Raw genomic sequence first — 21,711 nt, forward strand, 5'->3', positions numbered from 1 at the left:
TCGCCCGGGGTCTCTCGGCTGCGGTCGCGAACCAGTTCCCTGCCCGGCGCCGGCCCAGTCCCGGCCTCGGCCCAACCCTATTGTACCGCCCGGGCTGGGCCTGGCCTCTCGCTGGCGCGTACCAAGTTCGAGGCGGGGGGGTCCACCCCAGCAGCGCCCCGGGACCCAGCCCCCCGCGCCCGCGCCGTCCGCGCCGTTCGCGCCGCCCTCGCCCCGGAGCCCCGCGCCCGCAGCCTCCCGGCGCCTCTCCCACGGCCACGGCCGAGCGGGTTCCACGGCTCCAGGAGTTCGCCGCGCTAGCTGCCTCCCCCTGCGTCCGCGTCTTGGTACGCGCCGCAGCGCCTGAGGACTAAGTAGGGAGCGCTCGGGTGACTCACCCGCCGCGGGGACTGGGGGAGAGGGGGAGCAGGGCTGGGACTCCCCTTTCCCACCCTGGAGTTTGGGGGCTCTGGCACTGGGGCTGAGAGGGCAGCTTCGAGTCCAAATTCTCGCTCAAACCCACCTAAACCAAAGCGGCCCGGGGGACGTCGGGAGGCATGAAGGAGAGTCACAAGGAGACCCCTGAAAGGGTTTCGCTTTCTCTCCCCTGCTGATGGCTGGGCTGGGGACAGGTCTGGGAGCCTTGCTGCCGCCCTTGCTCCGGCATTCTGGGCTTGTGTCTTCCCTGCTCCTCTGGGGGTAATTACAGCCCTGCGCAGCTGCCTTACCCAGGTCTCTAATCTGCTGGGTCCCTCCCGGCTCCAAACTGGGTGGTCCTAGCCCTGGACCTCGCCCACCCCCACCAGACGACCCCGCCAATCACCCCAGAAGGATTTTCTCCCCGTGGTCTGTCGATGAGGGGGTGGTGACCCCCTCCAGAATCCACTCCCCAAAGTAGCCCTGCTTCCCAGCCCTCCAGAATGGACTCCCAGCCCCCTTGTTGGTGCCAGCTGGGGTGAGGGCTTCAAGCCAAGCCAGGCCCAGCCCGGGGCAGAGTGGGGAGCTTGCTGGGAAGGTGGATGGATGATGGTGCTGCTGCAGGGACTTGGGTTGGGGGGGAGGAGGAGGGGCAGCTGTGCCCTGCCCACCCTGACCCTGCCCTTTGTCCTGACTTCTAGAAGGTCAGTTCTCTAGTTCTTCATTGTCCAGAGATTAGGCCCAGTGAGATACTGTCCCCCTTGCCCCCTTCCCTCCAGTGTCTCCTTCCTTTAAGCAGCTCCAGAAAGCGGCCATTTGGAGGGATAGAGTGGGAAACAAAAGGGTCAGGGGCTCAGGCAACCTGGGAGCAGCCTGTCCTGGGATGTGTGCGTATCTGGGGGCTTGGACACTCTTGGGAAGGCCTGGGAAGGGAATAGTGTCTGGCCCAAAAACGTTAGAAAAGGATGATGATAGAAGGGCGGCAACTGGAGCCAGTAACCTTGAGCTAGTGACTTAACTTTTCTAAAATCTAATTTGCTCTCTTACAAAATCAGAAAAATAATAGTGCCATGAGGTATCTTGGGGTCTTTGTAAAGATTAAATAAGGCAATGGAAATGAAGTGCTGAGCACAGAACCTGGCATCTAGAAAGTGCTCAGTAAACAAGTATAATGGTGATGAAGGCATTGATGAGTAAAAGTGGAAGGACGAGGAGCAGATCCCCCATCTTTGTGTCAGTCATCTTATCTGCAGGGTGGGGGGACTGCGGGGATGACGGAGTTCATGACAGTCCTTTGTGAGATCAGGGGCCTCACAGCCTGCCTCTTCCAGAGCTGGACAGGCCAGACCTGACTCAGGCAGTGACCAGACTCAGGAGAATTCAGGAACACGTATGGGGAGAGCCCTCTGGGATGGTTCTTCTCCCACCTCCCACCCCTTGTCTTGAGATTACTGCAGGGATGGAGATGGATGGATGGATGGATGGGAGTCGCGAGATACCCACATTGGCTACGGCTCAAGACTAGTGGCTGGCTGTGGTGGCTCACACTGTAATCCCAGCAATTTGGGAGGCCAAGGTGGGAGGATCCTTGAAGTCAGGAGTTCGAGATCAGCCTGGCCAACATGGTGAAACCCTGTCTCTGCCAAAAATACAAAAGTTAGCCAGGTGTGGTGGTGGGTGCCTGTAATCCCAGCTACTCCAGAGGCTGAGGCAGGAGAATCGTTTGAACCCCAGAGGCGGAGGTTGCAGTGAGCCAAGATCATGCCACTGCACTTCAGCCTGAGCAACAGAATGAGACCCTGCCACAACAAAACAAACAAACAGCCAAACAAACAAAAGGAATAGTGGAGGTGGAAATGGCAGCTAAAAATGAACAGATAGGCCAGGGACAGCCCACGTAGGAGGACTTGAATGCCAAATGCTTGGAAACGAGCATGGGGAGCTGTTGAAGATTATGGGGTTTTTCAGTAGAGGAAGGGTGAGCAGACTTTAGAACTGGAAATCTATTGTCTTTGGGATTGACTGTGGGGAGCTCACTAAAAAGAGCGCCTGGTATTAGCCTACGTCAGGGGGTTCTCAACCAAGGGCAATTTTGCCCCCCAGGAGACATTTAGCCATGTTTAGAGACATACGGCGGTGGGCGGGGGGTGTGTCTCTAAACATGGCAGCTACCGCGTAGAAGCCAGGGATGCTGCTTACCATCCTACATTGCGTAGGACCATCCTCACAATAAGGAATTCTCAGGTGCAAAATGTCAGTAGTGCTAAGGTTGAGGAACCCTTCCCTAGCTTGAGGGTGAGGCACTCACAAGATGTTGGTGCTAGAGACCAGCAGAGCATCTGGGAGTTAGGCAGCTTAAACGACAGTTCTCCTGGCCAGACCCGAAGGTTTCCTGTGCTGCTGATGAGTCCACAGGGAGTGTGGGGAGGATGGCTGAGGAGGGGCCTGGAGAGCACCCGTGTTCCGTGATTGAGGCAGTCGGTGGACAGAGGAAGTGGACTCCTCTCCATTCTCCTCCTCACTGGCCAGGATCCCTGGCAGATTCCAGGCCCCAGCAACCAAGAGGGTTAAGAGTGTCTCTCTCTGAGTTTGGGGCTAGGTAACGCTGCATGGGGCACCACAAATAGACATCCCAGAGAAGGAGCAAGTAGGGTACTTGCTGAAACCCTAACGTAAGAAGCTGAAGTCCCAACAGCATTCCCTGCAGTCTTTGGCGAGCGACAGGGACCTCTGGACCAGGGCAGTCTCCTCAGGGCAGGAGGAGATCGTGGCCCAGGGCGGTCTCCTCCTTCTGCACGGAAACAGGCATGAGTGAGCTGTTCCTTTCACCGCAAGGTTGGGCTGGGGCTGGGGGAAGCCCACAGAATGGGGATCAGAAATATGTTCCTATCCTGGCCAGGCACAGTGGCTCACGCCTAATCCCAGCACTTTGGGAGGCCAATGCAGGCAGATCACTTGAGCTCAGGAGTTCGAGACCAGCCTGGGCAACATGGCGAAACCCTGTCTCCACCAAAAATACAAAAAATTAGCCAGGCATCGTGGTGCGTGCCTGTAGTCTGAACTACTCAGGAGGCTGAGGTGGGAGGATCACTTGAGCCCGGAAGGTCAAGGCTGCAGTGAGCCATGTTTGTGCCACTGCACTCCAGCCTGGATGACAGAGACCCTGTCTAAAAAGAGAGAAAAGATAGTAAAAAAAAATCTTATAAAAAGAGTATACTAAAGAAATTTTTGGCCAGGCGGGGGTGGCTCACACCTGTAATCCCAGCACTCTGGGAGGCCAAGGTGGGCAGATGACCTGAGGTCAGGAGTTCACGACCAACCTGGCCAACATGTCGAAACCCAGTCTCTACTAAAAATACAAAAACATTAGCCAGGCATGGTGGCACAGTGCCTGTAGTCCCAGCTACTCAGGAGGCTGAGGCAGGAGAATCACTTGAACCTGGGAGGCGGAGGTTGCAGTGAGCCAAGATCACACCACTGCACTCCAGCCTGGGCGACGGAGCAAGACTGTCTCAAAAAAAAAAAAGGAGGACAAAAAAAAAAAAAAAAGAAAAAGAAATATGTTTCCATCCTGTTTCCCCTAGGGAAAGAAAGGCAAGGATATTTTCAGCCTCCTAGTTTGGTGGGGCAGGATCCAGGATGAACCTGATGGAGAGATGAAGGAAATCACTGGGAGAGTTAAGAAAGTTAACAAATCTCTCAGAACTGAGGCCTTGGATGCTGCTCCCACACCCACAAATTACTGCAGGAAGTGGGAGGGGCCTCACAGTGGGGGCAGAGGAGAGAATAGGCACCCATTCTCACTCCCACCCCAGCCTCAAGGCACTGCCCCAGCCTCAAGGGACTGCAGCAACACGGGGTCTCTAACCAGCACCGGCCTTCCTGGGGGGCCTCAGCTCCCAGGGCCCACTCCCTGGGGCTGGTGATGCCAGCTGTCCCTCCCCGTCCAGCTCTTGGGGAGGCGGGGAACTCAGATACAGGACTAAATAGGTTCAACCCTTTGGGTTCCCAGGAGAGAGTCTTTGTCTAGAGCCCCTGATAGGAACAGAAAGCTATCCCTTGTGTTGTTTTCTAGGGAGAAGGAGAAGAGGGTGGTGAGGGGACATCTGGTGTTCCTAAATGTCTTGGCCCCTAGAAGTGGTAAGGAGGGTTGGGATTTGGGAATGATGGAAACCATACTGAGAATCCTTGGAACAGCTGTCTAAGGAGTTTTGTTGTTGTTGTTGTTGTTGTTGTTTTGAGACAAGGTTTCAGTTCTGTCACCCAGGCTGGAGTGCAGTAGTGCAAACATGGCTCACTGCACCCTCCACCTCCTGGGCTCAAGCAATCTTCCCACCTTAACCTTCCTAGTAGCTGGGGGCCAGAGGCGCACACCACAATGCTCAGCTGGTTGGTTTTTTTTAATTTTTATTTATTTTTGTTAAAAAAGTAAATAAACAAAAGAGTGGCTATTTCATAACAGAACAGCCTTTTTAAAAATTATTTTTTATGGAGATGGGGGTCTCACTATGTTGCCCAGGCTGGTCTCAAACTCCTGGGCTAAAGTGTTCCTCCTGCCTTTGCCTCCCAATGTGCTGGGGTTACTGGCATGAGCCACTGTGCTCGGCCTAAGAAGCCTTTAAGAACCTATCTGAGTGAGGAGGGGATCATATAGATCAACCTGAGATGGCCCCCACCCCCACTGTTAATTCAGGACTAATGACACTGCAAGTCCCAAAGAGAAAGAGACGCCAAGAGGAGGAATCCCAGGCAGAGAGAGGCAAAATCTCAGAGGCTGTTGGACAGGCAGGGAAAGGCTCCACCTCCAGTCTCTCTAGAACCGCCCTGCTTGACAGCAGGCAGGGTGGGGTCGGGTGGCTGGCTGTGAGTGTGACTCAGGTTTCTGTGGGCAGCCAAGGGCAGCCGGCAGGGAGGAGCCCAGACCGACAGACCGGCTGGCCAACTGCAGCTTTCACCTCAGCTGTCCTCTGTCCTGGGAATGCAGAGGGCTCTTGTCTAGCTGAGCTGGCCCTTGGGGGCTAGTTGACCCCTGCTTTCCTCCCCCAACCCCAACCAACCCTCAAGTTCCTTCCCAGAGCCCTCGGCCCTTGGCTCCCTCCCCTGTGGCATTACACAGGATGGAGAGTGAGGGGTCACTGCCTCTAGGGAGGAAACAGAATGTCTGGGGAAAAGGGTATAATAATGATTGGTCCTGCACCCTGAGGGAGGGACTGGGGGAACCCTGGGCACCAGCTTGCAGCCTCAGCGGCCCCCCAGCCCTCCCTAGCCTGGCAGGCTCGTGTCTGGACAGGCTGGTTGTCATGGTGAGGGCTAGGGGCCAGAATGCAGCTGCTACAGTCAGGCTACCAGGCCTAAGTGAACAGAGAGTGCTCAGGGACCCCCCAGCCCAGCTTCCTCAGAGTTGACCAGCTGAGAGACCGCGGGAGCTGAAACCAAAGAGCTGTGGTCAGGGACTATAGACTTCCCCTTGGTGATGGGTGAGAGTTCAGCCAGCACATTCCCTTCGTGTTTCTGGTGCCTGTTTGTTGGCTTGTTTTTGGAGGGTGGCTGGAAGGGAATACACGTTTCTTTTATGCCTTTTATGCGCCCAAGTGCTGGGCATGCGTGGCTCACCAGTCTTTACAACAACTGAGAGAGATTTAGCAACTTGCCTAAAATGGCAAAGCTGGGATTAGAACTCAGAACTGACGGCCACGACAGTTAGTGATCTTTGTTTTCTGGGAACCAGGCAGTGTAGCTGTTCTAGGGGGAGGGAGGGGGAGAAAGTGACTTGAACTTTATCTAAAAGACTGGATATTCCATCACGAGGCCACAGGTGGTAGAATGCAGGTGCTGGCATCATTTGGGGTTTGGCAGTCTGAAGAGAAAGACACTAGCGAAATGCTTGGCACATAGTAGGTCATTAAATATTTTTCTAATGAAGAAGCCAATTCTGTGTGAGTCATTGCTAGTTTTCTGGGACATCTTGGGAGCTTCTGGAGCTGAATCGCAACAGCGGAAGACGCTAGCTCGAAAGAGGGACTTTCCAAGACCAACCCCGGCGAGAGAGGAATTTGCGGAGCATCATCTCTGAGCCGGGCGCGGGGGGAGGGGGACAAGGGGGAAGCGTGTGTATGACCCAGGATTACCGAAGGCTGCGGACGCCACCCAGCGGCCGGGATGCTGCCCAGGGCAAGCTGGGCTCTACCAGGCAGGCGCGCGCGGAGCACTCCGGGAGTTGTAGTTGACTGTGTTAAGAGGCGGTGCTGCCAAAGGGGCTGTTGGGTGTTGTAGTCTGACGTTTGTTGGGCGGGAGTTGCCCCCGTCGGCCGGACCACTAGTCCCGTGGTGCCCCGCGGGAGGCCGCGCAGGCGCAGTGAGTCAGTGCCGGTCGGTCCTGTGGGCTGAGGGGCAGCGGCTTAGGCTTCGGCGTCTGCAGGGGTCGCCGAGCTAACCCGTGGCTAGGCGAGTGGGGCGGGGCGGCCGGCACCATGTCGAGGCAGGCGAACCGTGGCACCGAGAGCAAGAAAATGGTAACTTGGAGCGCGTGACCTCGGCGGGCGGGGCGAAATTGAGGCGTACAGGGAACGGGCCCGGCGCCGAGCGCGAGGCGCGTTTGGAAAAGGGCCTTCCTGTGAGCTCTGGCAAGGGGAAGCCTCTTGCTGGGTCACTCCGGGGGCGTTCCAGGCAGGTGAGGGGACCGTCGGAGAAGTTCCCCGGAGGAGACCCCGCCCCCAAGGCCTGAGTGCAGCTCTGTCCTAAGCCAACAACAACGACGGTAATAAATACCAATAACTGCCACTTACTGCTCTCTTACTATGTGTTGGGCACCGGGCCACGCACGTTACAGCATCTCAGTTAATCTGCAGAGTAGCCCCTATCAGATGGATAACATTGCCGTTTTACAGCTTGGAGAGCTTACGTAATTTGCCCATATTTACACCTGGGAAGTTAGGATTTGGACCCGTGTTTAACTCCAAAGCTAATGCTTCAGACTGTTAGGCTTTACTCTTAGGCTACAGTGTCTCGTACTGTGGCGTGGGTATTGTGAGAGATGTTCAGATACTGGTCGTGCCAGAAAGGAACGTTTTATTCAATGGAATAAGAGATGGGCCAGAGTAAGCAGTGAGTGGTGCCCCTCTAATGGAGTGGGTGGCTCCCTTCTTTCCCAGGGAATAGTTTGGACACCATATGGTCCTATAAAGTTGGACTAGGGGCTGGGGCTGCAGACTTAGGTCATTTTTCTTTTGTTCTTCCCTCCCTCCCCCCGCCCCCAGACGAAATCTCCTCTGTCACCCGGGGTGGAGTGCAGTGGCACTAACTTGGCTCACTGCAACCTCTGCCTCCCAGGTTCAAGCAGTTCTCCTGCCTCAGCCTCCCGAGTAGCTGGGATTACAGGTGCCCACCACCACGCCTGGCTAATTTTTGTATTTTTAGTAGAGATGGGGTTTCACCATGTTGGCCAGGCTGGTCTCGAACTCCTGACCTCAGGTGATCCGCCTGTCTTGGCCTCCCAAAGTGCTGGGATTACAGGCGTGAGCCACTGCGCCTGACCAATTTTTGTATTTTTAGTAGAGACGGGGTTTCACCATGTTGGCCAGCCTGGTCTCGAACTCGTGGCCTTAAGTGATCTGCCTGTTCGGGCTCCCAAAGTGCTGGGATTACAGGGGTGAGCCACCGCACCCGGCCAAAAGACAAGAATATTTTGTTAGGAAACAATGTCAGGTAAGGGGAAACACATGGACCTTGGTTGGAATTCTGACTTACTTGATTGATCTTCAATTTCTTTATCTATAAAATGGGGATAGTAATGTCTACCTAATATTAAATGGGATGGTGTAAAATGTGAGGGGCATGGTAAATGTTTCTTTCTGCTTTTCCTATGAGATGAGTAGAGGTCTTCCTGGTTAGTTTTTGTACTTTGCTCTCATTTTATCCATTTTTTAAGCCTGAAATCAATATTGAAATCTTTAACAAAAACCTGCAGACTCTACCCCCAACCCCCAGTATTCTTCGTTTCAGTGAAGTAAGGTAATTAGGGAGGGGCAGCAGCATACTCCTGCCCTCAACGCTCTTGGAACTCCCTTCCTCTAGATAGTCACTTAGCCCACTCCTGCCTTCATTCATAGTTACTCAAATGTCACCTCCTTTGAGAGGCCTTCCCTCCTGATTACCTGCCTAATTCTCTAACCTCTAACTCTATGCTGGTTGTCTTCATAGCACTGTCTATTTAATTTTAAATGATATACCCAGGCTGGAGTGTAGTGGCATGATTGAGGCTCATCCAGCCTGACCTCCCGAGTTCAAGCAGTCCTCCCGCCTCAGCCTCCCAAGTAGCTGGTACTATAGGTGTGCACCACCATGCCTGGCTAATTTTTTTTTTTTTTTTGTAGAGCTAGGGGTCTCCGTGTGTTGCCCAGGTTGGTCTCGAGGTCTCGAACTCCTGGGCTCAAGCAGTCCCTCCAACTCTGCTTCACAAATTACTGGGATTGCATCTGTGTTCCATTTAAGCTTTCCAAGACCTAAATTGTTTTGTTTTGTGTTTTGAGACAGAGTCTCGCTCTGTCACCTAGGCTGGAGTGCAGTGGCCCGATCTCAGCTCACTGCAGCCTCCACCTCCCAGGTTCAAAAGATTCTCCTGCCTCAGCCTCCCGAGTAGCTAGGATTACAGGCACGCACCACTACGGCCGGCTAATTTTTGTATTCCCGGGTTGGTCTCAAACTCCTGACCTCAAGTGATCTCCGCACCTCAGCCTCTCAAAGTGCTGGGATTACAGGTATGAGCCACTGCACCCAGCCTTCATTTTTTGTTTCTTGAAGCACCAAAAGCACAGATTTATTGAAATGAAAGTACACTCCACAGAGCAGGAGCAGGCTCAAGCAAACGGCTCAAGAGCCATCTAAATTGTTAGTATGCCCAAGTAACTAGATTTTAGTCTGTGCAAACAGAAACAGCCCTTTTGTCCAATAAACTTTTCTTTAGCCCCAACTATATGCAGAGCTCTGTGCTAGATGCTGTGGGAGATGCAAGGATGAAGTCCTAGTCCCTAACTTTGAGAAGCACATACTCTGTGAGGGAGACAGAAATGTATACCATATATACTGTGTATCTTCTAGCAGTGGAAAAATAAAAAGAAATGTTTGCCATACAGAGGTGTAGTACCGCCTGCACCTGAGTTCTAGTTTCACCACTTACTTGCCGTGTTACCTTGGGCAAGTTTGTTCATTGTTCTAGCATCAGCTTAATCATCTTTTTTTTTTTTTTTTTTAATGAAGTAGGCTGGGTGCGGTGGCTCATGCCTGTAATCCCAGCACTTTGGGTGGCCAAGGCGGGCAGATCACGAGGTCAGGAGATGGAGACCAGGGTGAAACCCCGTCTCTACTAAAAATACAAAAAATTAGCCGGTTGCGGTGGCGGGCGTCTGTAGTCCCAGCTACTCAGGAGGCTGAGGCAGGAGAATGGCCTGAACCAGGGAGGCGGAGCTTGCAGTGAGCTGAGATTGCACCACTGCACTCCAGCCTGGGTGACAGAGTGAGACTCCATCTCAAAAAAAAAAAAAAGACCATCCTGGCCAACATGGTGAAACCCCATCTCTACTAAAAATACAAAAATTAGCTGGGTGTGGTGGTGCACACCTGTAGTCCCAGCTACTCAGGAGGCTGAGGCAGGAGAATCGCTTGAACCCGGGAGGCGGAGGTTGCAGTGAGCTGAAATGGCGCCACGGCACTCCCGCCTGGCGACAGCAACACTCCATCTCAAAATAATAAATAAAATAAAAAGGCCGGGTGCTGTGGCTCACGCCTGTAATCCCAGCACTTTGGGAGGCCAAGGCGGGTGGATCACGAGGTCAGGAGATCGAGACCATCCTGGCTAACACGGTGAAACCCTGTCTCTACTAAAAATACAAAAAAAAAAAGTTAGCCGGGCGTGGTGGCGGGCGCCTGTAGTCCCAGCTACTCGGGAGGCTGAGGCAGGAGAATAGCGTGAACCTGAGAGGCGGAGCTTGCAGTGAGCCGAGATCACGCCACTGCACTCCAGCCTGGGCGACAGTGCGAGACTCTATCTCAAAACAAAAAATAAAAAAATGAAGTAATAATAGTACCTATATTATAGGGTTGTTCTGAGGATTAATTGAGAGAATGCATGTAAAGCTAGCAGTGTAACGGTGCACTCAGAACACAGTTGACACCCAATAAGTGTCCTCTAGATGTGTTATTAGTAAAGCTAGTAGCCTTCATGTGCCTGTACGGGGGTTGGCTCTGGAATCCCATGGACAATGAGACCTGCCCTTCTCTTGCGTTGGCTTACTGCGACCCAACCCAGTGTCTATTCCCCTGAGCTCAGGTGAGCCATTACTTAAGTAGTAGCACTTGGAGTCTCCATGACAGAAGGCTGGAGGGTAAGAGAGTTGGCTGGATTTAGTCTTGCTATTGATCCTCCTCCAGCTGCTAGAGGGGATTCACACTGGATTACCTATTTTGACAAAAATAGTATGAGTCTTGGAGCATTGGCTCTAAAGATCAGCCTCCTGGCCAGGCATGGTGGCTCACACCTGTAATCCTTGCACTTTGGGAGGTGGAGGCGGGTGGATCACGAGGTCAGGAGATGGAGACCATCCTGGCTAACACGGTGAAACCCCGTCTCTACTAAAAAAAAAAAAAATACAAAAAATTAGCCGGGCGTGGTGGCAGGCGCCTGTAGTCCCAGCTACTCGGGAGGCCAAGGCAGGAGAATGGCATGAACCCGGGAGGCAGAGCTTGCAGTGAGCCAAGATTGCGCTACTGCACTCCATCCTGGGCGACAGAGCGAGACTCCGTCTCAAAAAAGAAGAAAAAGATCAGCCTCCTTAAGGAGATTTGACATTTTGTTTGGGGCACTAACGGGAAGAAAGGCCTCCTGAAAACTGTCAAGTGGTGTCTCACCTGAGTGTAGAGCTGGTTTCATTTACTTTGTTCAGGTTGTGCCTGAAGTACTTGGAGATCATGTTAGCATAGCTGCTATAAATCCTGTGGTTTCTTGTCTGCAAAGCACATTCAGGTCCATTATCTTACTAGATCCTACCAACAACCCTGTGAATGGCATGACAGATTTTACTGTTTTACTGTTACTTTTTTTGAGTTAGAAGATTGAGGCTTAGCCCAGTGAATTGATTTACCTAAGTACTCACAGCTGTTAAGCAGCAAGTCCAGACTCAGAATTAGGCTTTCAGGATCTTGCTGTGTTGTCCAGGCTGGAATGCAGTGGTGTAATCACAATTCACTGCAGCCTTGACTTCTCAGGCTCGAGCCATCCTCTCACCTTAGCCTCCTGAGTAGCTGGGACTACAGGCATGCACCACCATGCCCAGCTAATTTGTTCTATTTTTTATAAAGATGGGGTCTCACTGTGTTTCCTAGGCTAGTCTCAAACTCCTGGGCTCAGGTGACCACTTCCGACCCCTGCCTCCGCCTCCCAAAGTGCTGGGATTATAGGCATGAGCCACATGCCCAGCCAGAAAGTTGTTTATATTGATTCAAAATCTTCTTTCTTTATGACTTGCCCTCTTTTTTTTTTTTTTTTTTTTTTTTTGGAGACAGGGTTTCGCTCTTGTCTCCCAGCCTGGAGTGCAGTGGCATGATCTTAGCTTACCGCAACCTCTGCCTCCTGGATTCAAGCAATTCTTCTGCCACAGCCTCCCAAGTAGCTGGGATTACAGGCACCTAGTACCACGCCCAGCTAATTTTTGTATTTTTAGTAGAGACGGGGTTTCACCATGTTGGCCAGGCTCGTCTTGAACTCCTGACCTCAGGTGATCCGCCCGCCTCGGCCTCCCAAAGTGCTGTACTTGCCCTCCTTGAACCTAGTTCAGGGTGTGATCTAGCACCACACCACATGGAACCAGTTTAAGAATAAAAATAAGTATGTATTTCTTGAGTACCTGCTGTGCAGCAGGTGCTCCACAAACATTATCTGATTGGAATTTCATTGGAATTACACAGTAACTCTGAAAAGCAGGTAACATTGTCACCATTTTACAGATGGGAAAAACTAATGTTCAGGAAGATTAAGCAGTGGCTTAGGATAACAAAGCTTTTTACAGGATAATGCTCAACTATAAGAAGGCTGTTGAGTCTCAGTTACTTAACCTGTCATCTGTAAAATGGGGATGAATAATAATTGTTCTGCTAACCTCTCATGGTTGTTATGAGAAACTGTTACAAAAATAGATGTGTTGCAGAAGCGATTCATGTTTCTGGTGGTAGCGGAGATGCGGTGCTTATGTTCAGTGAAGAGATTGGGCTGGTTGACCTTTATGACCTTTATGATCCCATGAGAACTTTTGTTTTAAAAGTCACAAGGGCTGAAAACCCAGGTCTTCAGACTCTGTAACCTCCCGTCACTTATCTGATTTCCTCTTCTGTTCTCTCTTGCTTACTCCTCTCTAAGGCCAAGAGTCTCCCGCTGTTTCTCAAACACACCAGGCATACTTGTACCTCAGGATCTTTAGAATTAGTGCCTAGAATTTTTTCTAGACCAGCTATCTATCCAGATATCTTCATGGCTTACCAAATATCACCTTAGTGAGGCCTTCCCTGATTATTCGATTAAAATTAACCACCCCCCCAACACACACACACGTAAATACCCCCAATCTGTTTTTGTGCTTTATTTTTCTCCATAGCACCTATCACCATCTGGCAAATCATGTATTTTATTTGGCTGTATTGTCTCTCCCCCTCCTGTTAGATAGCCTGGTACACAGTAAATGTTGAATCAGTGATTTGTTTTCATTATACCATAGCCCATTCCTATTTTATTTGTTTATATTTATATTTATTTTTATTTTTTGAGACAGAGTCTCACTCTTCTACCTAGGCGGGAGTACAGTGGTACAATTACAGTTCACTGCAGGCTTGACATCCCTGGCTCAAGCCATCCTCCCGCCTCAGCCTCCCAAGTAGCTGGGACTATAGGCATCCACCACCATGCCTGGCTGATTTTTAAAATTTTTTGTAAAGTTGGGGGTCTCACTATTTGCCCAGGCTGGTCTCAAATTCCTGGGCTCAAGTGATCCTTCCGCCTCAGCCTCCCAAAGTGCCGGGATTACCAGTTTGAGCCACTGCACCTGGCCATCCCTTCTATTTTTAAAGCATAAAGGCCTTTAAGTTATACATTTATGTCACTCACAGTTCCACAGAGGCTTGGTTCGTAATTGAAGATGAAGATAGACTTGCAAATCAAGAGAGGGTATGGAGAGCCTAACTCAGGGATCCCATTCCGAGATCCCAGGTATATGGATTCCATGACCACCAACAGATCTGTCCAGGACCTTGATTGTTCTTATTGGTAAATAGGAGGTAGCTGCATGTATAAGGTGCTTGATAACATGATGATTTGCTTGTTACTTGGCATCATGGTGGCCTGAGGCTCTTGGAGTCTCCATCCAAGGGCTCATTAATAATGGAATGAAAGCTCTCCTGATTTAATGCAGTGGTGCCAATTATCTGGACTGGTAACTGCTGGATTGTTTCCATCCATTCATGCTCAAACCATTCTAGTGCCAAGCCCTTGACTTTACTAAAAAAACGTTCCCCTCCTTAACAGCTTCCCCTTAATTGCCATATTTGGTAAATAGTCTCTTGGAGACACTGATCTGACTGTTTATTTGAGTTCAAAGGGCCTCCTGATCCTGAAACTGATTTTCTTTGACTCTAGTGCAGCTAAGTTTTTTGGGTGTTTTTTTTTTCTTCTGTTTTTGTTTTTATTGAGGAGGGCTTATTAATACTGCAGTTGTGGGGAAGAGTGGATAGGTTGACCATTGGCTTGGAAACCTTTGATTTTTTTCTCCCCAAATTACTTTTGTCAATAATTAGCTGTTTGTCCTTGGGCACGTTCTTTTTTTTTTTTTTTTTGGAGACGGAGTCTTGCTCTATTGCCCAGGCTGGAGTGCAGTGGCGTGATCTTGGCTCACTGCAACCTCCTCCTCCTGGGTTCTAGCGATTCTCCTGCCTTAGCCTCCTGAGTAGCTGGGATTACAGGCACGCGCCACCACACCCAGCTAATTTTTGTATTTTTAGTAGAGACGGGGTTTCACCGTGTTAGCCAGGATGGTCTCAATCTCTTGACCTTGTGATCTGCCCGCCTCAGACTCCCAAAGTGCTGGGATTACAGGCGTGAGCCACGGCGCCCAGCCTCCTTGGGCACATTCTTTAACCATTCTGGGTCTCAGTTTCCTCATCTCTAAAGTGGGGTTAATTCCTGCCTTTCCTGGATTACTGTGTTATCATGGGATAGATAATGAGATACAAGTAGAACGCAGTATTTAAGCAAAAGGCATTCAAATTATTATTCTTGTAGTGCCCCCATCATCAGGCCATGGGGATGGCGTGAGGAGCATTGGGTCCTCAGAGCCTGGGCTTTTACATTTCTTAGACTTTCTTCCCCAGAAAACTTGAAGAGAGGAAGGTTCTTTGCTTCAAATCTGACAAATCTCCATTCAGAAGGAAGAGTGTGGGTGGTTATCCTGATTTTTCAGCCTTATTTCTGAGTTAATTCATTGGTCCAGTTGTGCTGTTAATATGTTTCTCACTTTAACCCTGATAATGCCTTTCCCCCTGCCTGCTGCTTTCATTCTGTAGTCTTGGTATTTGTCACTCATTTCACCTTCTACATCAATTTCTTGGTAGATAAGTGACAGAATTCTTTTCTTTTTTTGACAGAGTCTCGCTCTGTCGCCCAGGCTGGAATGCAGTGGCACAATCTCGGCTCACTGCAAGCTCCGCCTCCCGGGTTCATGCCATTCTCCTGCCTCAGCCTCCTGAGTAGCTGGGACTACAGGCGCCCGCCACCACGCCCAGCTAATTTTTTGTATTTTTAGTAGAGACAGGGTTTTGCCATGTTGGCCAGGTTGGTCTCAAACCCCTGACCTCAGGTGATCCACCCGCCTTGCCCTCCCAAAGTGCTGGGATTACAGGCATGAGTCACTGCTCCTGGCCCCAGAATTCTTTATGTGAGAAGGAGTTTCTGTGATTTTAACTGCTATTGTAATAGAAACCAGTTGATTCTGAAGAGTCACCTCTTTTCCTGGAAATATTTTGGCTGTGAGTTAAGAGGAACATTATTTTCTCCCATGCTGGTGACTTTGGAAAGGGGTTGTCATCAGTGCAATGAACTTGGTCTGGGACTTCCTTCCTTCCCCATGGACTGGGCCCCTGGGTCCTCTGTTGCTTCTGGGAGGGGCCTTGGGAGTACAGTTTACTCTAGGCCAGGACATTCTAAGACATGTGGAAACCATTGGTCACACCTTCCAGCAACAGAGATTAGTTTGTAAATGTCTGTTTCAGGTGTTTCACAACATCTATTGAATGACCATTGCTCCCATACCAGATTCTGGTGACCTGATCTTAGGCTTGACAGCTGTGGTGGAGACTTGGGTTGGCAGAAGCCTACCTTGGTGTGTTGGAAGAGTGATTGCTTAGTGCATGAGGTGCCTTTTACAGCCCATTTTGCAGTAGTTCTGGCTGCAGCCCTGCTGCTTTGACCTTGCAGGCCAAATTTCCTGGCTCCTCCAAAGGGGATGATGTTCTTTCCCTCCAGACACAGTTAGAGGGAATCCTGACAGTTGCATCAAGGCTGGTCCAGACTGTCACCACACTTTCTCTTTTGTGCTGCTTGGTCCTGACTGCCTTTTGAATCTCTTTTAGAGCTCTGAGCTCTTCACCCTGACCTATGGTGCCCTGGTCACCCAGCTATGTAAGGACTATGAAAATGATGAAGATGTGAATAAACAGCTGGACAAAATGTGAGTGAGCTCCTTCACAGGAGAGACAGAAATGGGGCCTCCCAGCACACTGAGTCTACATTGTCCTTTAGAGCTTAAAACAGGGTTCTCTCTCTTTCTTAGCCAACATTTTGGGTACATTTCTCACTAAACTCATTTACTGGGATGTTTTTGAGATTATCCCCATTTTCCCTTTACCACCACCAACCTTATGTTCAAACATAAGACATTTAGACTCCATCATAGTCTCTTCTCTAACTTCCTTCCCAGGGGCTTTAACATTGGAGTCCGGCTGATTGAAGATTTCTTGGCTCGGTCAAATGTTGGGAGGTGCCATGACTTTCGGGAAACTGCGGATGTCATTGCCAAGGTCATTATTCTGGGCCACCTGTCCATGATGAAGAATTGCTGCTGAGAGGCACTGCTTACCACTCTTTCTGTCTCCCTTAGAGAGGCCTTTAATCTCCCAAAAGACTGGCTAGGCACCTCTTTGGGTCAAAAAAACATTCCAGGTCGTTAGGGAATAGCATAGATTATTTAATCCCTGTGGATTAAAGCCCCACTGAAATAAAAGCCTGAGCTTTTCCACTGTGAAGGTGTAGCAGAGTAGCATGGGGGTAAAGAATACAGACTCGGTCGGGCGCGGTGGCTCACATCTGTAATCCTAGCACTTTGGGAGGCCCAGGCGGGTGGATCACAAGATCAGGAGTTCAAGACCAGCCTGGCCAAGGTGGTGAAACCCCATCTCTACTAAAAATACAAAAGTTTGCTGGGCGTGGTGGCGGGCACCTGTAATCCCAGGTACTCAGGAGGCTGAGGCAGAGAATTGCTTGAACCCAGGAGGTGGAGGTTGCAGTGAGCCGAGATCACATCACTGCATTCCATCCTGTGTAACAGAGCAAGACTCCATCTCAAAAAAAAAAAAAAAAAAAAAAAAAAATACAGACTCACAAACCTGGCTCCAGTACTTACTAGTTTTGTGTTTTTAGATAAGTTACTTTAAATTTCTTTAATTACCAGTGACCTCATCTTTTTTTTTTTCTTTTTTTCTTTTTTTTGAGATGGAGTCTCACTCTTGTTGCCCAGGCTAGAATGCAATGGCGTGATCTCAGCTCACCACAACCTCCGCCCCCCGGGTTCAAATGATTCTCCTGCCTCAGCCTCCCGAGTAGCTGCGATTACAGGCATGCACCACCATGCCCGGCTAATTTTAATTTTGTATTTTTAGTAGAGATGGGGTTTCTCCATGTTGGTCAGGCTGGTCTTGAACTCCCCACCTCAGGTGATCTGCCCACCTCGGCCTCCCAAAGTGCTGGGATTACAAGCGTGAGCCACTGTGCCCGGCACCAGTTACCTCATCTTTAACATGAAGAAAATAAGAGCTACCCCCAGGGCTGTTTTAAGGAGTAAATGAATAATGGACATGAACATTTAGGTAAAATGCTAGTGTTTAGCATAGTGTTGTGCATATAGTAAATGTTTACTATTACTAGTATTAGTGCTATCTATTATAGTATTAATAAATGACATAGCACCCATAACTTTGTGGTGTCAGTTACTTAAAAGTTGGTCTTTCTGTTGTAAGCTTGCTGGTCATACCCAAATCCTAAAGAGGATTGACAGTGGAGAGAGCTTTGTGAGAGTTTGGAATTAGGAGGGTGGATAGGGTAGGACTTTTTCTCTGCCCAGTAATGTGTATTCAGTTTCAAGAAGGTGCATTCAGGTAGCACAGACAGAGGACAGAGAAGTGGGTTAGGGCCTCTGCACTCAGGCAGCCACCGTGTCGAAAGACTAGTGCTCCCTTCCACTGAGAAGTACAAGCACACAGTGAGTGAGTTGTTGCTTACTTGTATGATGCCTAGGAAAGAAAAATGTTTCTGGGAAAACAAAACAAAACAAAGAGACAGGCAAAATTGTATGATGCCGTGAAGGAGAGGGGTGCAGCATCATGTACAGATGCTTCTCCTTTGTTGTCCTGAGTATCTGAAGTGTCATCTTGCGGAGGCCACAGGTTTGTTCCTGAGCCACTTAATTCCCCTTTGCCAGTTCTGTCACCTTCCCTGTGGTACAGTTCCTGCTGCTCTTCCCCAAAGTGCTGTTGTGTGTCCCCTGACAGGTGGCGTTCAAGATGTACTTGGGCATCACTCCAAGCATTACTAATTGGAGCCCAGCTGGTGATGAATTCTCCCTCATTTTGGAAAATAACCCCTTGGTGGACTTTGTGGAACTTCCTGATAACCACTCATCCCTTATTTATTCCAATCTCTTGTGTGGGGTGTTGCGGGGAGCTTTGGAGATGGTGAGTGCAACTCTTTATCTTCTGGGACACCCGAAATGCAATAGGGACTTGATAAGTGTTTAAATGAATGAAAGAGAGAAAAGAAAGGGCTTTGGCTCACCCCAGTGCTTTACTGCCTGAGATGGTGATGCTGCTGAGGTAGGATCCAAGTCGGACATCTTTACATGGTGATACTCCTCCATACCAGGCTGGAAGGTGGTGCTGTCAGTCCCCAAAGCCCAGGAACACCCATTCTCAGATAGGCTTATTTGGTGACAGTCTCATTCTTGGGTATTCTTTGCTAAGTTTCTCCTTAAGGGTTGGAGCCATTGTCTTATGCAACGGAATGTTGGCGCTGTCAATCCTGTCCTTGTGGGAAACCAGCCCCCCTTTTTTGGCTGCTGTGGATGAGTCAGTTATGCCCCATCCCCACTGGTTCCCTAGAGGCTGTGGCCAGGCAGCTACCCCTTCATTTTCCCACTGTCCCCCAGGTCCAGATGGCTGTGGAGGCCAAGTTTGTCCAGGACACCCTGAAAGGAGACGGTGTGACAGAAATCCGGATGAGATTCATCAGGCGGATTGAGGACAATCTTCCAGCTGGAGAGGAATAACCATCCCTACAACTCGAGGATAGCCATCAGGAGCACTGTTGGAATCAGCAGGCCTCTGTGCTCCCTCTGCCCTCCAGAACTCAGTGACTCTTGAACATGGATGTTATATATTCTTATAACCTGTTTCCATTCTCCATTCAAATAAAGAGCAGACTGCGATATAGTCCATTTACCCCATGTGTGCACATTCAGGAGCGACAGTCTCTGCCCCCATTCCCTTGAAAGGGGCTGGATGTAATCACCCTTGGTTGGACTAGAAAGAGCTCAAACCATTTTACATTCCTGTTTGAATTTTTCCAAAGCAAAACTCACTTTGACCCCATTAAGAGGCAAGCCTGGCACATCTATCCCTGGGCCTTTAGAAAGCCATTTGCCTCAAATGGCTATAGGGTTGTGGGGTGGAGGGAGGAAGGGCTGGGAGGGAGTGGGGAGGGATTGCTAGCTGTAGTGTGACACATTGTAGTGTTTGCCAGGAAAGGAGCCAGTCATGCCGGAAACACTGACTTCTGGGAAGCCACCCAGGTCTCATTCCTCCCTGCTGTTGGAGGCAACATCTCCTCTTTTTACAGAGGGTACATCCTTTTTTCTTACAAATTCTTCAATAAAGACACATTCTTGAGTGAAATCCCAATCATGTCCTGTTTTCTTTCTGCTTATCCCCAGGTGTTTTGTTACAATGGTGTGAGGAGACCAGGTAGGTTCATGGGCCCTGTCTTTCTTTGACTTGGTTTAGCAGTGGCTTCTCTCCACAGACGAGAGTGTCTGGGAAACCTGGGAGCCAGTATAAGCAACTGAAGCCCCTTCAGAGTCGCTTTTGGCTCTAGTGTGTGCAGCAAAATCTAGAAGCAGACCGTTATTCCAGACATACCTAAAATGAACTATCCTGGGCACTTGGCCACCAAGTTGGAAGGTTTGGCTAGAAAGGCCATATAAACCCTGTTGTTGGGGTGCTATTTATTGAGTGCTTACCACTTGAAAGACACTACTGAACACTTTGCATGCATTAGCCAGCTCACAAGAATTCCATTTTTAGAGTGGAGGCCACAAGTTGCCCAGGTCATATGGTGAGTAAGTGGAAAAGTTAGGGTTCAAAGCTGGGCCAAAGGGCAAAACCCATGCTCTTAATGAAGATTCTTTTACTGCCTGGTTAACACTATGGGGGAAAAAGGGAACAGGCCACAGCTCCCTCTCCCAGGCTTAGAGAGCTTGGGATAGATCTTAAAAGGAGGAAGCAGAGATTGTGTCAGGCTGTATTTGGTAGCACTGCTTGGGGATAGTCTAAGGCCCTGAGGTCTAGACACTCAGGTTGTTGGAGGGAAATGGGGTCCCAGGCCTTCCCTAAAGTATGTGTGCAGGCCTGAGATGGGGGGAGCCAGTTTTAGATGCATTGTGCTTGAGATGTGTTTTGGTTGTGCAAGGGTAGGACCAGGGTTTTGAGACCCCACTGAGAAGGGCAGTTTGCAAGGACTTACCGGCTCTAGCTGGATTAGGCCACCAAAGAGGGATGGTCAGTTTCGTGTCCCCAAATATAGGAACATCCTCTGAGCCTCTTTATGTCCCCCTCCATATTATAATTTGGGGTCCCAGGGCAGTGATTCAATTTTGGTCAACTGTGTCCTTAGCACTTAGTGTGGGTCTCAGTCCAGTCACACCAGAGTCTGAATGAATGAAAGAGATTAAGGGAATGAATGTTGGGGCCCAGATGTGGAAAGCTTTATGTAGTGTCTGAACCCTGCCAAAAAAAGCTACACCGCCCTTTCCCTTCTCCAGGGGGACCCTCGGCCCTTCCTCTCCTCCGGGTACCACAGCCTACTTTTGAGCAGCGGTTTGTATGTCGTGAGGTTTTGGATATTTCCTTTCCCAATGTTAAACTTGGGCAATATTACAGGATTAGGGAACTGTGGAAACAAAGCTCCCTTAGTGACTTTTCCCAGTTACAGCCCCACGATTGGGGCTGAGGGAAGGAAAGAGCTGGGGACTGCGGAAGTATTTGGAACATACAATCCCCAGCAAACTAACTTCCTGGTCCCCACCCATGTCATTGATTGGTTGTAGATTACACATTCCTCTCTTACTATGACTGTGAGGCTGAGACAGCCCCCTAAGCTAGGCCATTCCCTCCCAACAAGATGGGGCAGGTGAGCCTGGCTATATGGGAGAGGCTGACTAACAATTTTTGGGTAGTCTGACTCATGGCAGAGTTCTGGAGCTGGAGGGTTGATGCTGGTGGCCTTTGGGCCTGGGGCTGGCTGGGTGGAGCTCTAAGGAAAGGTCTCGGTCTTCAACCTTTGGCCACCAGGGGTCTCCAAATCACCACTGTACTGTCCCAGAGAGTGACCACCGGACCCCTGGTTTTCAGAATTTGCTAGAAGATGCACCTGATGGAGCAAATCTTAGAGGCTGACCGGAGGCTGAGAGTGCTCCCCTCCTCCAGCCACCCCTACAGGACCTGAAAACAAAGCTTACATATAGCTGCCAGGCTAAGCGCCTGCCTACTGGAGCCAGAACATTAGAAGAGAGCGTTGGCCAAGGATGTCTGGCCGCATACATACTTCAAACTCCCATGCTGGCCTCCTGAGTTGTGTACAAGCTACCTCTGAGCCCTCCCCTAATCAACCCCCCTTACTTCCTGAGTGGAGGCCAGAGCACCAGCCCCATTCCCCTGATGTAACACTGTCCCTTTCTG

At 50.1% G+C, this 21,711-nt stretch overlaps 1 protein-coding gene across 3 annotated transcripts; it reads left to right on the top strand.

Annotated features, from left to right (window-relative positions):
* Positions 1–111: 111 nt before the first annotated feature.
* On the top strand, positions 112–19,656 carry TRAPPC3 (trafficking protein particle complex subunit 3). Of its 3 annotated transcripts, none has more exons than XM_063782672.1 (5): positions 112–353; positions 16,060–16,157; positions 16,407–16,506; positions 18,253–18,435; positions 18,906–19,656. In XM_063782672.1, coding segments are annotated over exons 2-5 (405 nt in total). In that variant the 5' UTR covers positions 112–353; positions 16,060–16,155; the 3' UTR covers positions 19,026–19,656. The 3 variants fall into 3 exon arrangements, with proteins under 3 accessions (XP_063638742.1, XP_513093.3, XP_003949416.1); XM_513093.7 differs by lacking the exon at positions 112–353 and adding an exon at positions 6,644–6,908; XM_003949367.4 differs by lacking the exon at positions 112–353 and adding an exon at positions 6,741–7,153.
* The last annotated feature ends 2,055 nt before the right edge of the window (positions 19,657–21,711 follow it).

Source organism: Pan troglodytes, chromosome 1, assembly GCF_028858775.2.
Source record: "Pan troglodytes isolate AG18354 chromosome 1, NHGRI_mPanTro3-v2.0_pri, whole genome shotgun sequence".
NCBI classification, from domain to species: Eukaryota; Metazoa; Chordata; class Mammalia; order Primates; family Hominidae; genus Pan; species Pan troglodytes.

Coding starts and splice junctions, on each gene's coding strand:
- TRAPPC3 (XM_513093.7), top strand. CDS start 6,867: ATGTCGAGGCAGGCGAACCGTGGCACCGAGAGCAAGAAAATG. Junction 6,909..16,059: donor GCACCGAGAGCAAGAAAATG/GTAACTTGGAGC, acceptor AATCTCTTTTAG/AGCTCTGAGCTCTTCACCCT. Junction 16,507..18,252: donor CTGCGGATGTCATTGCCAAG/GTCATTATTCTG, acceptor GTCCCCTGACAG/GTGGCGTTCAAGATGTACTT.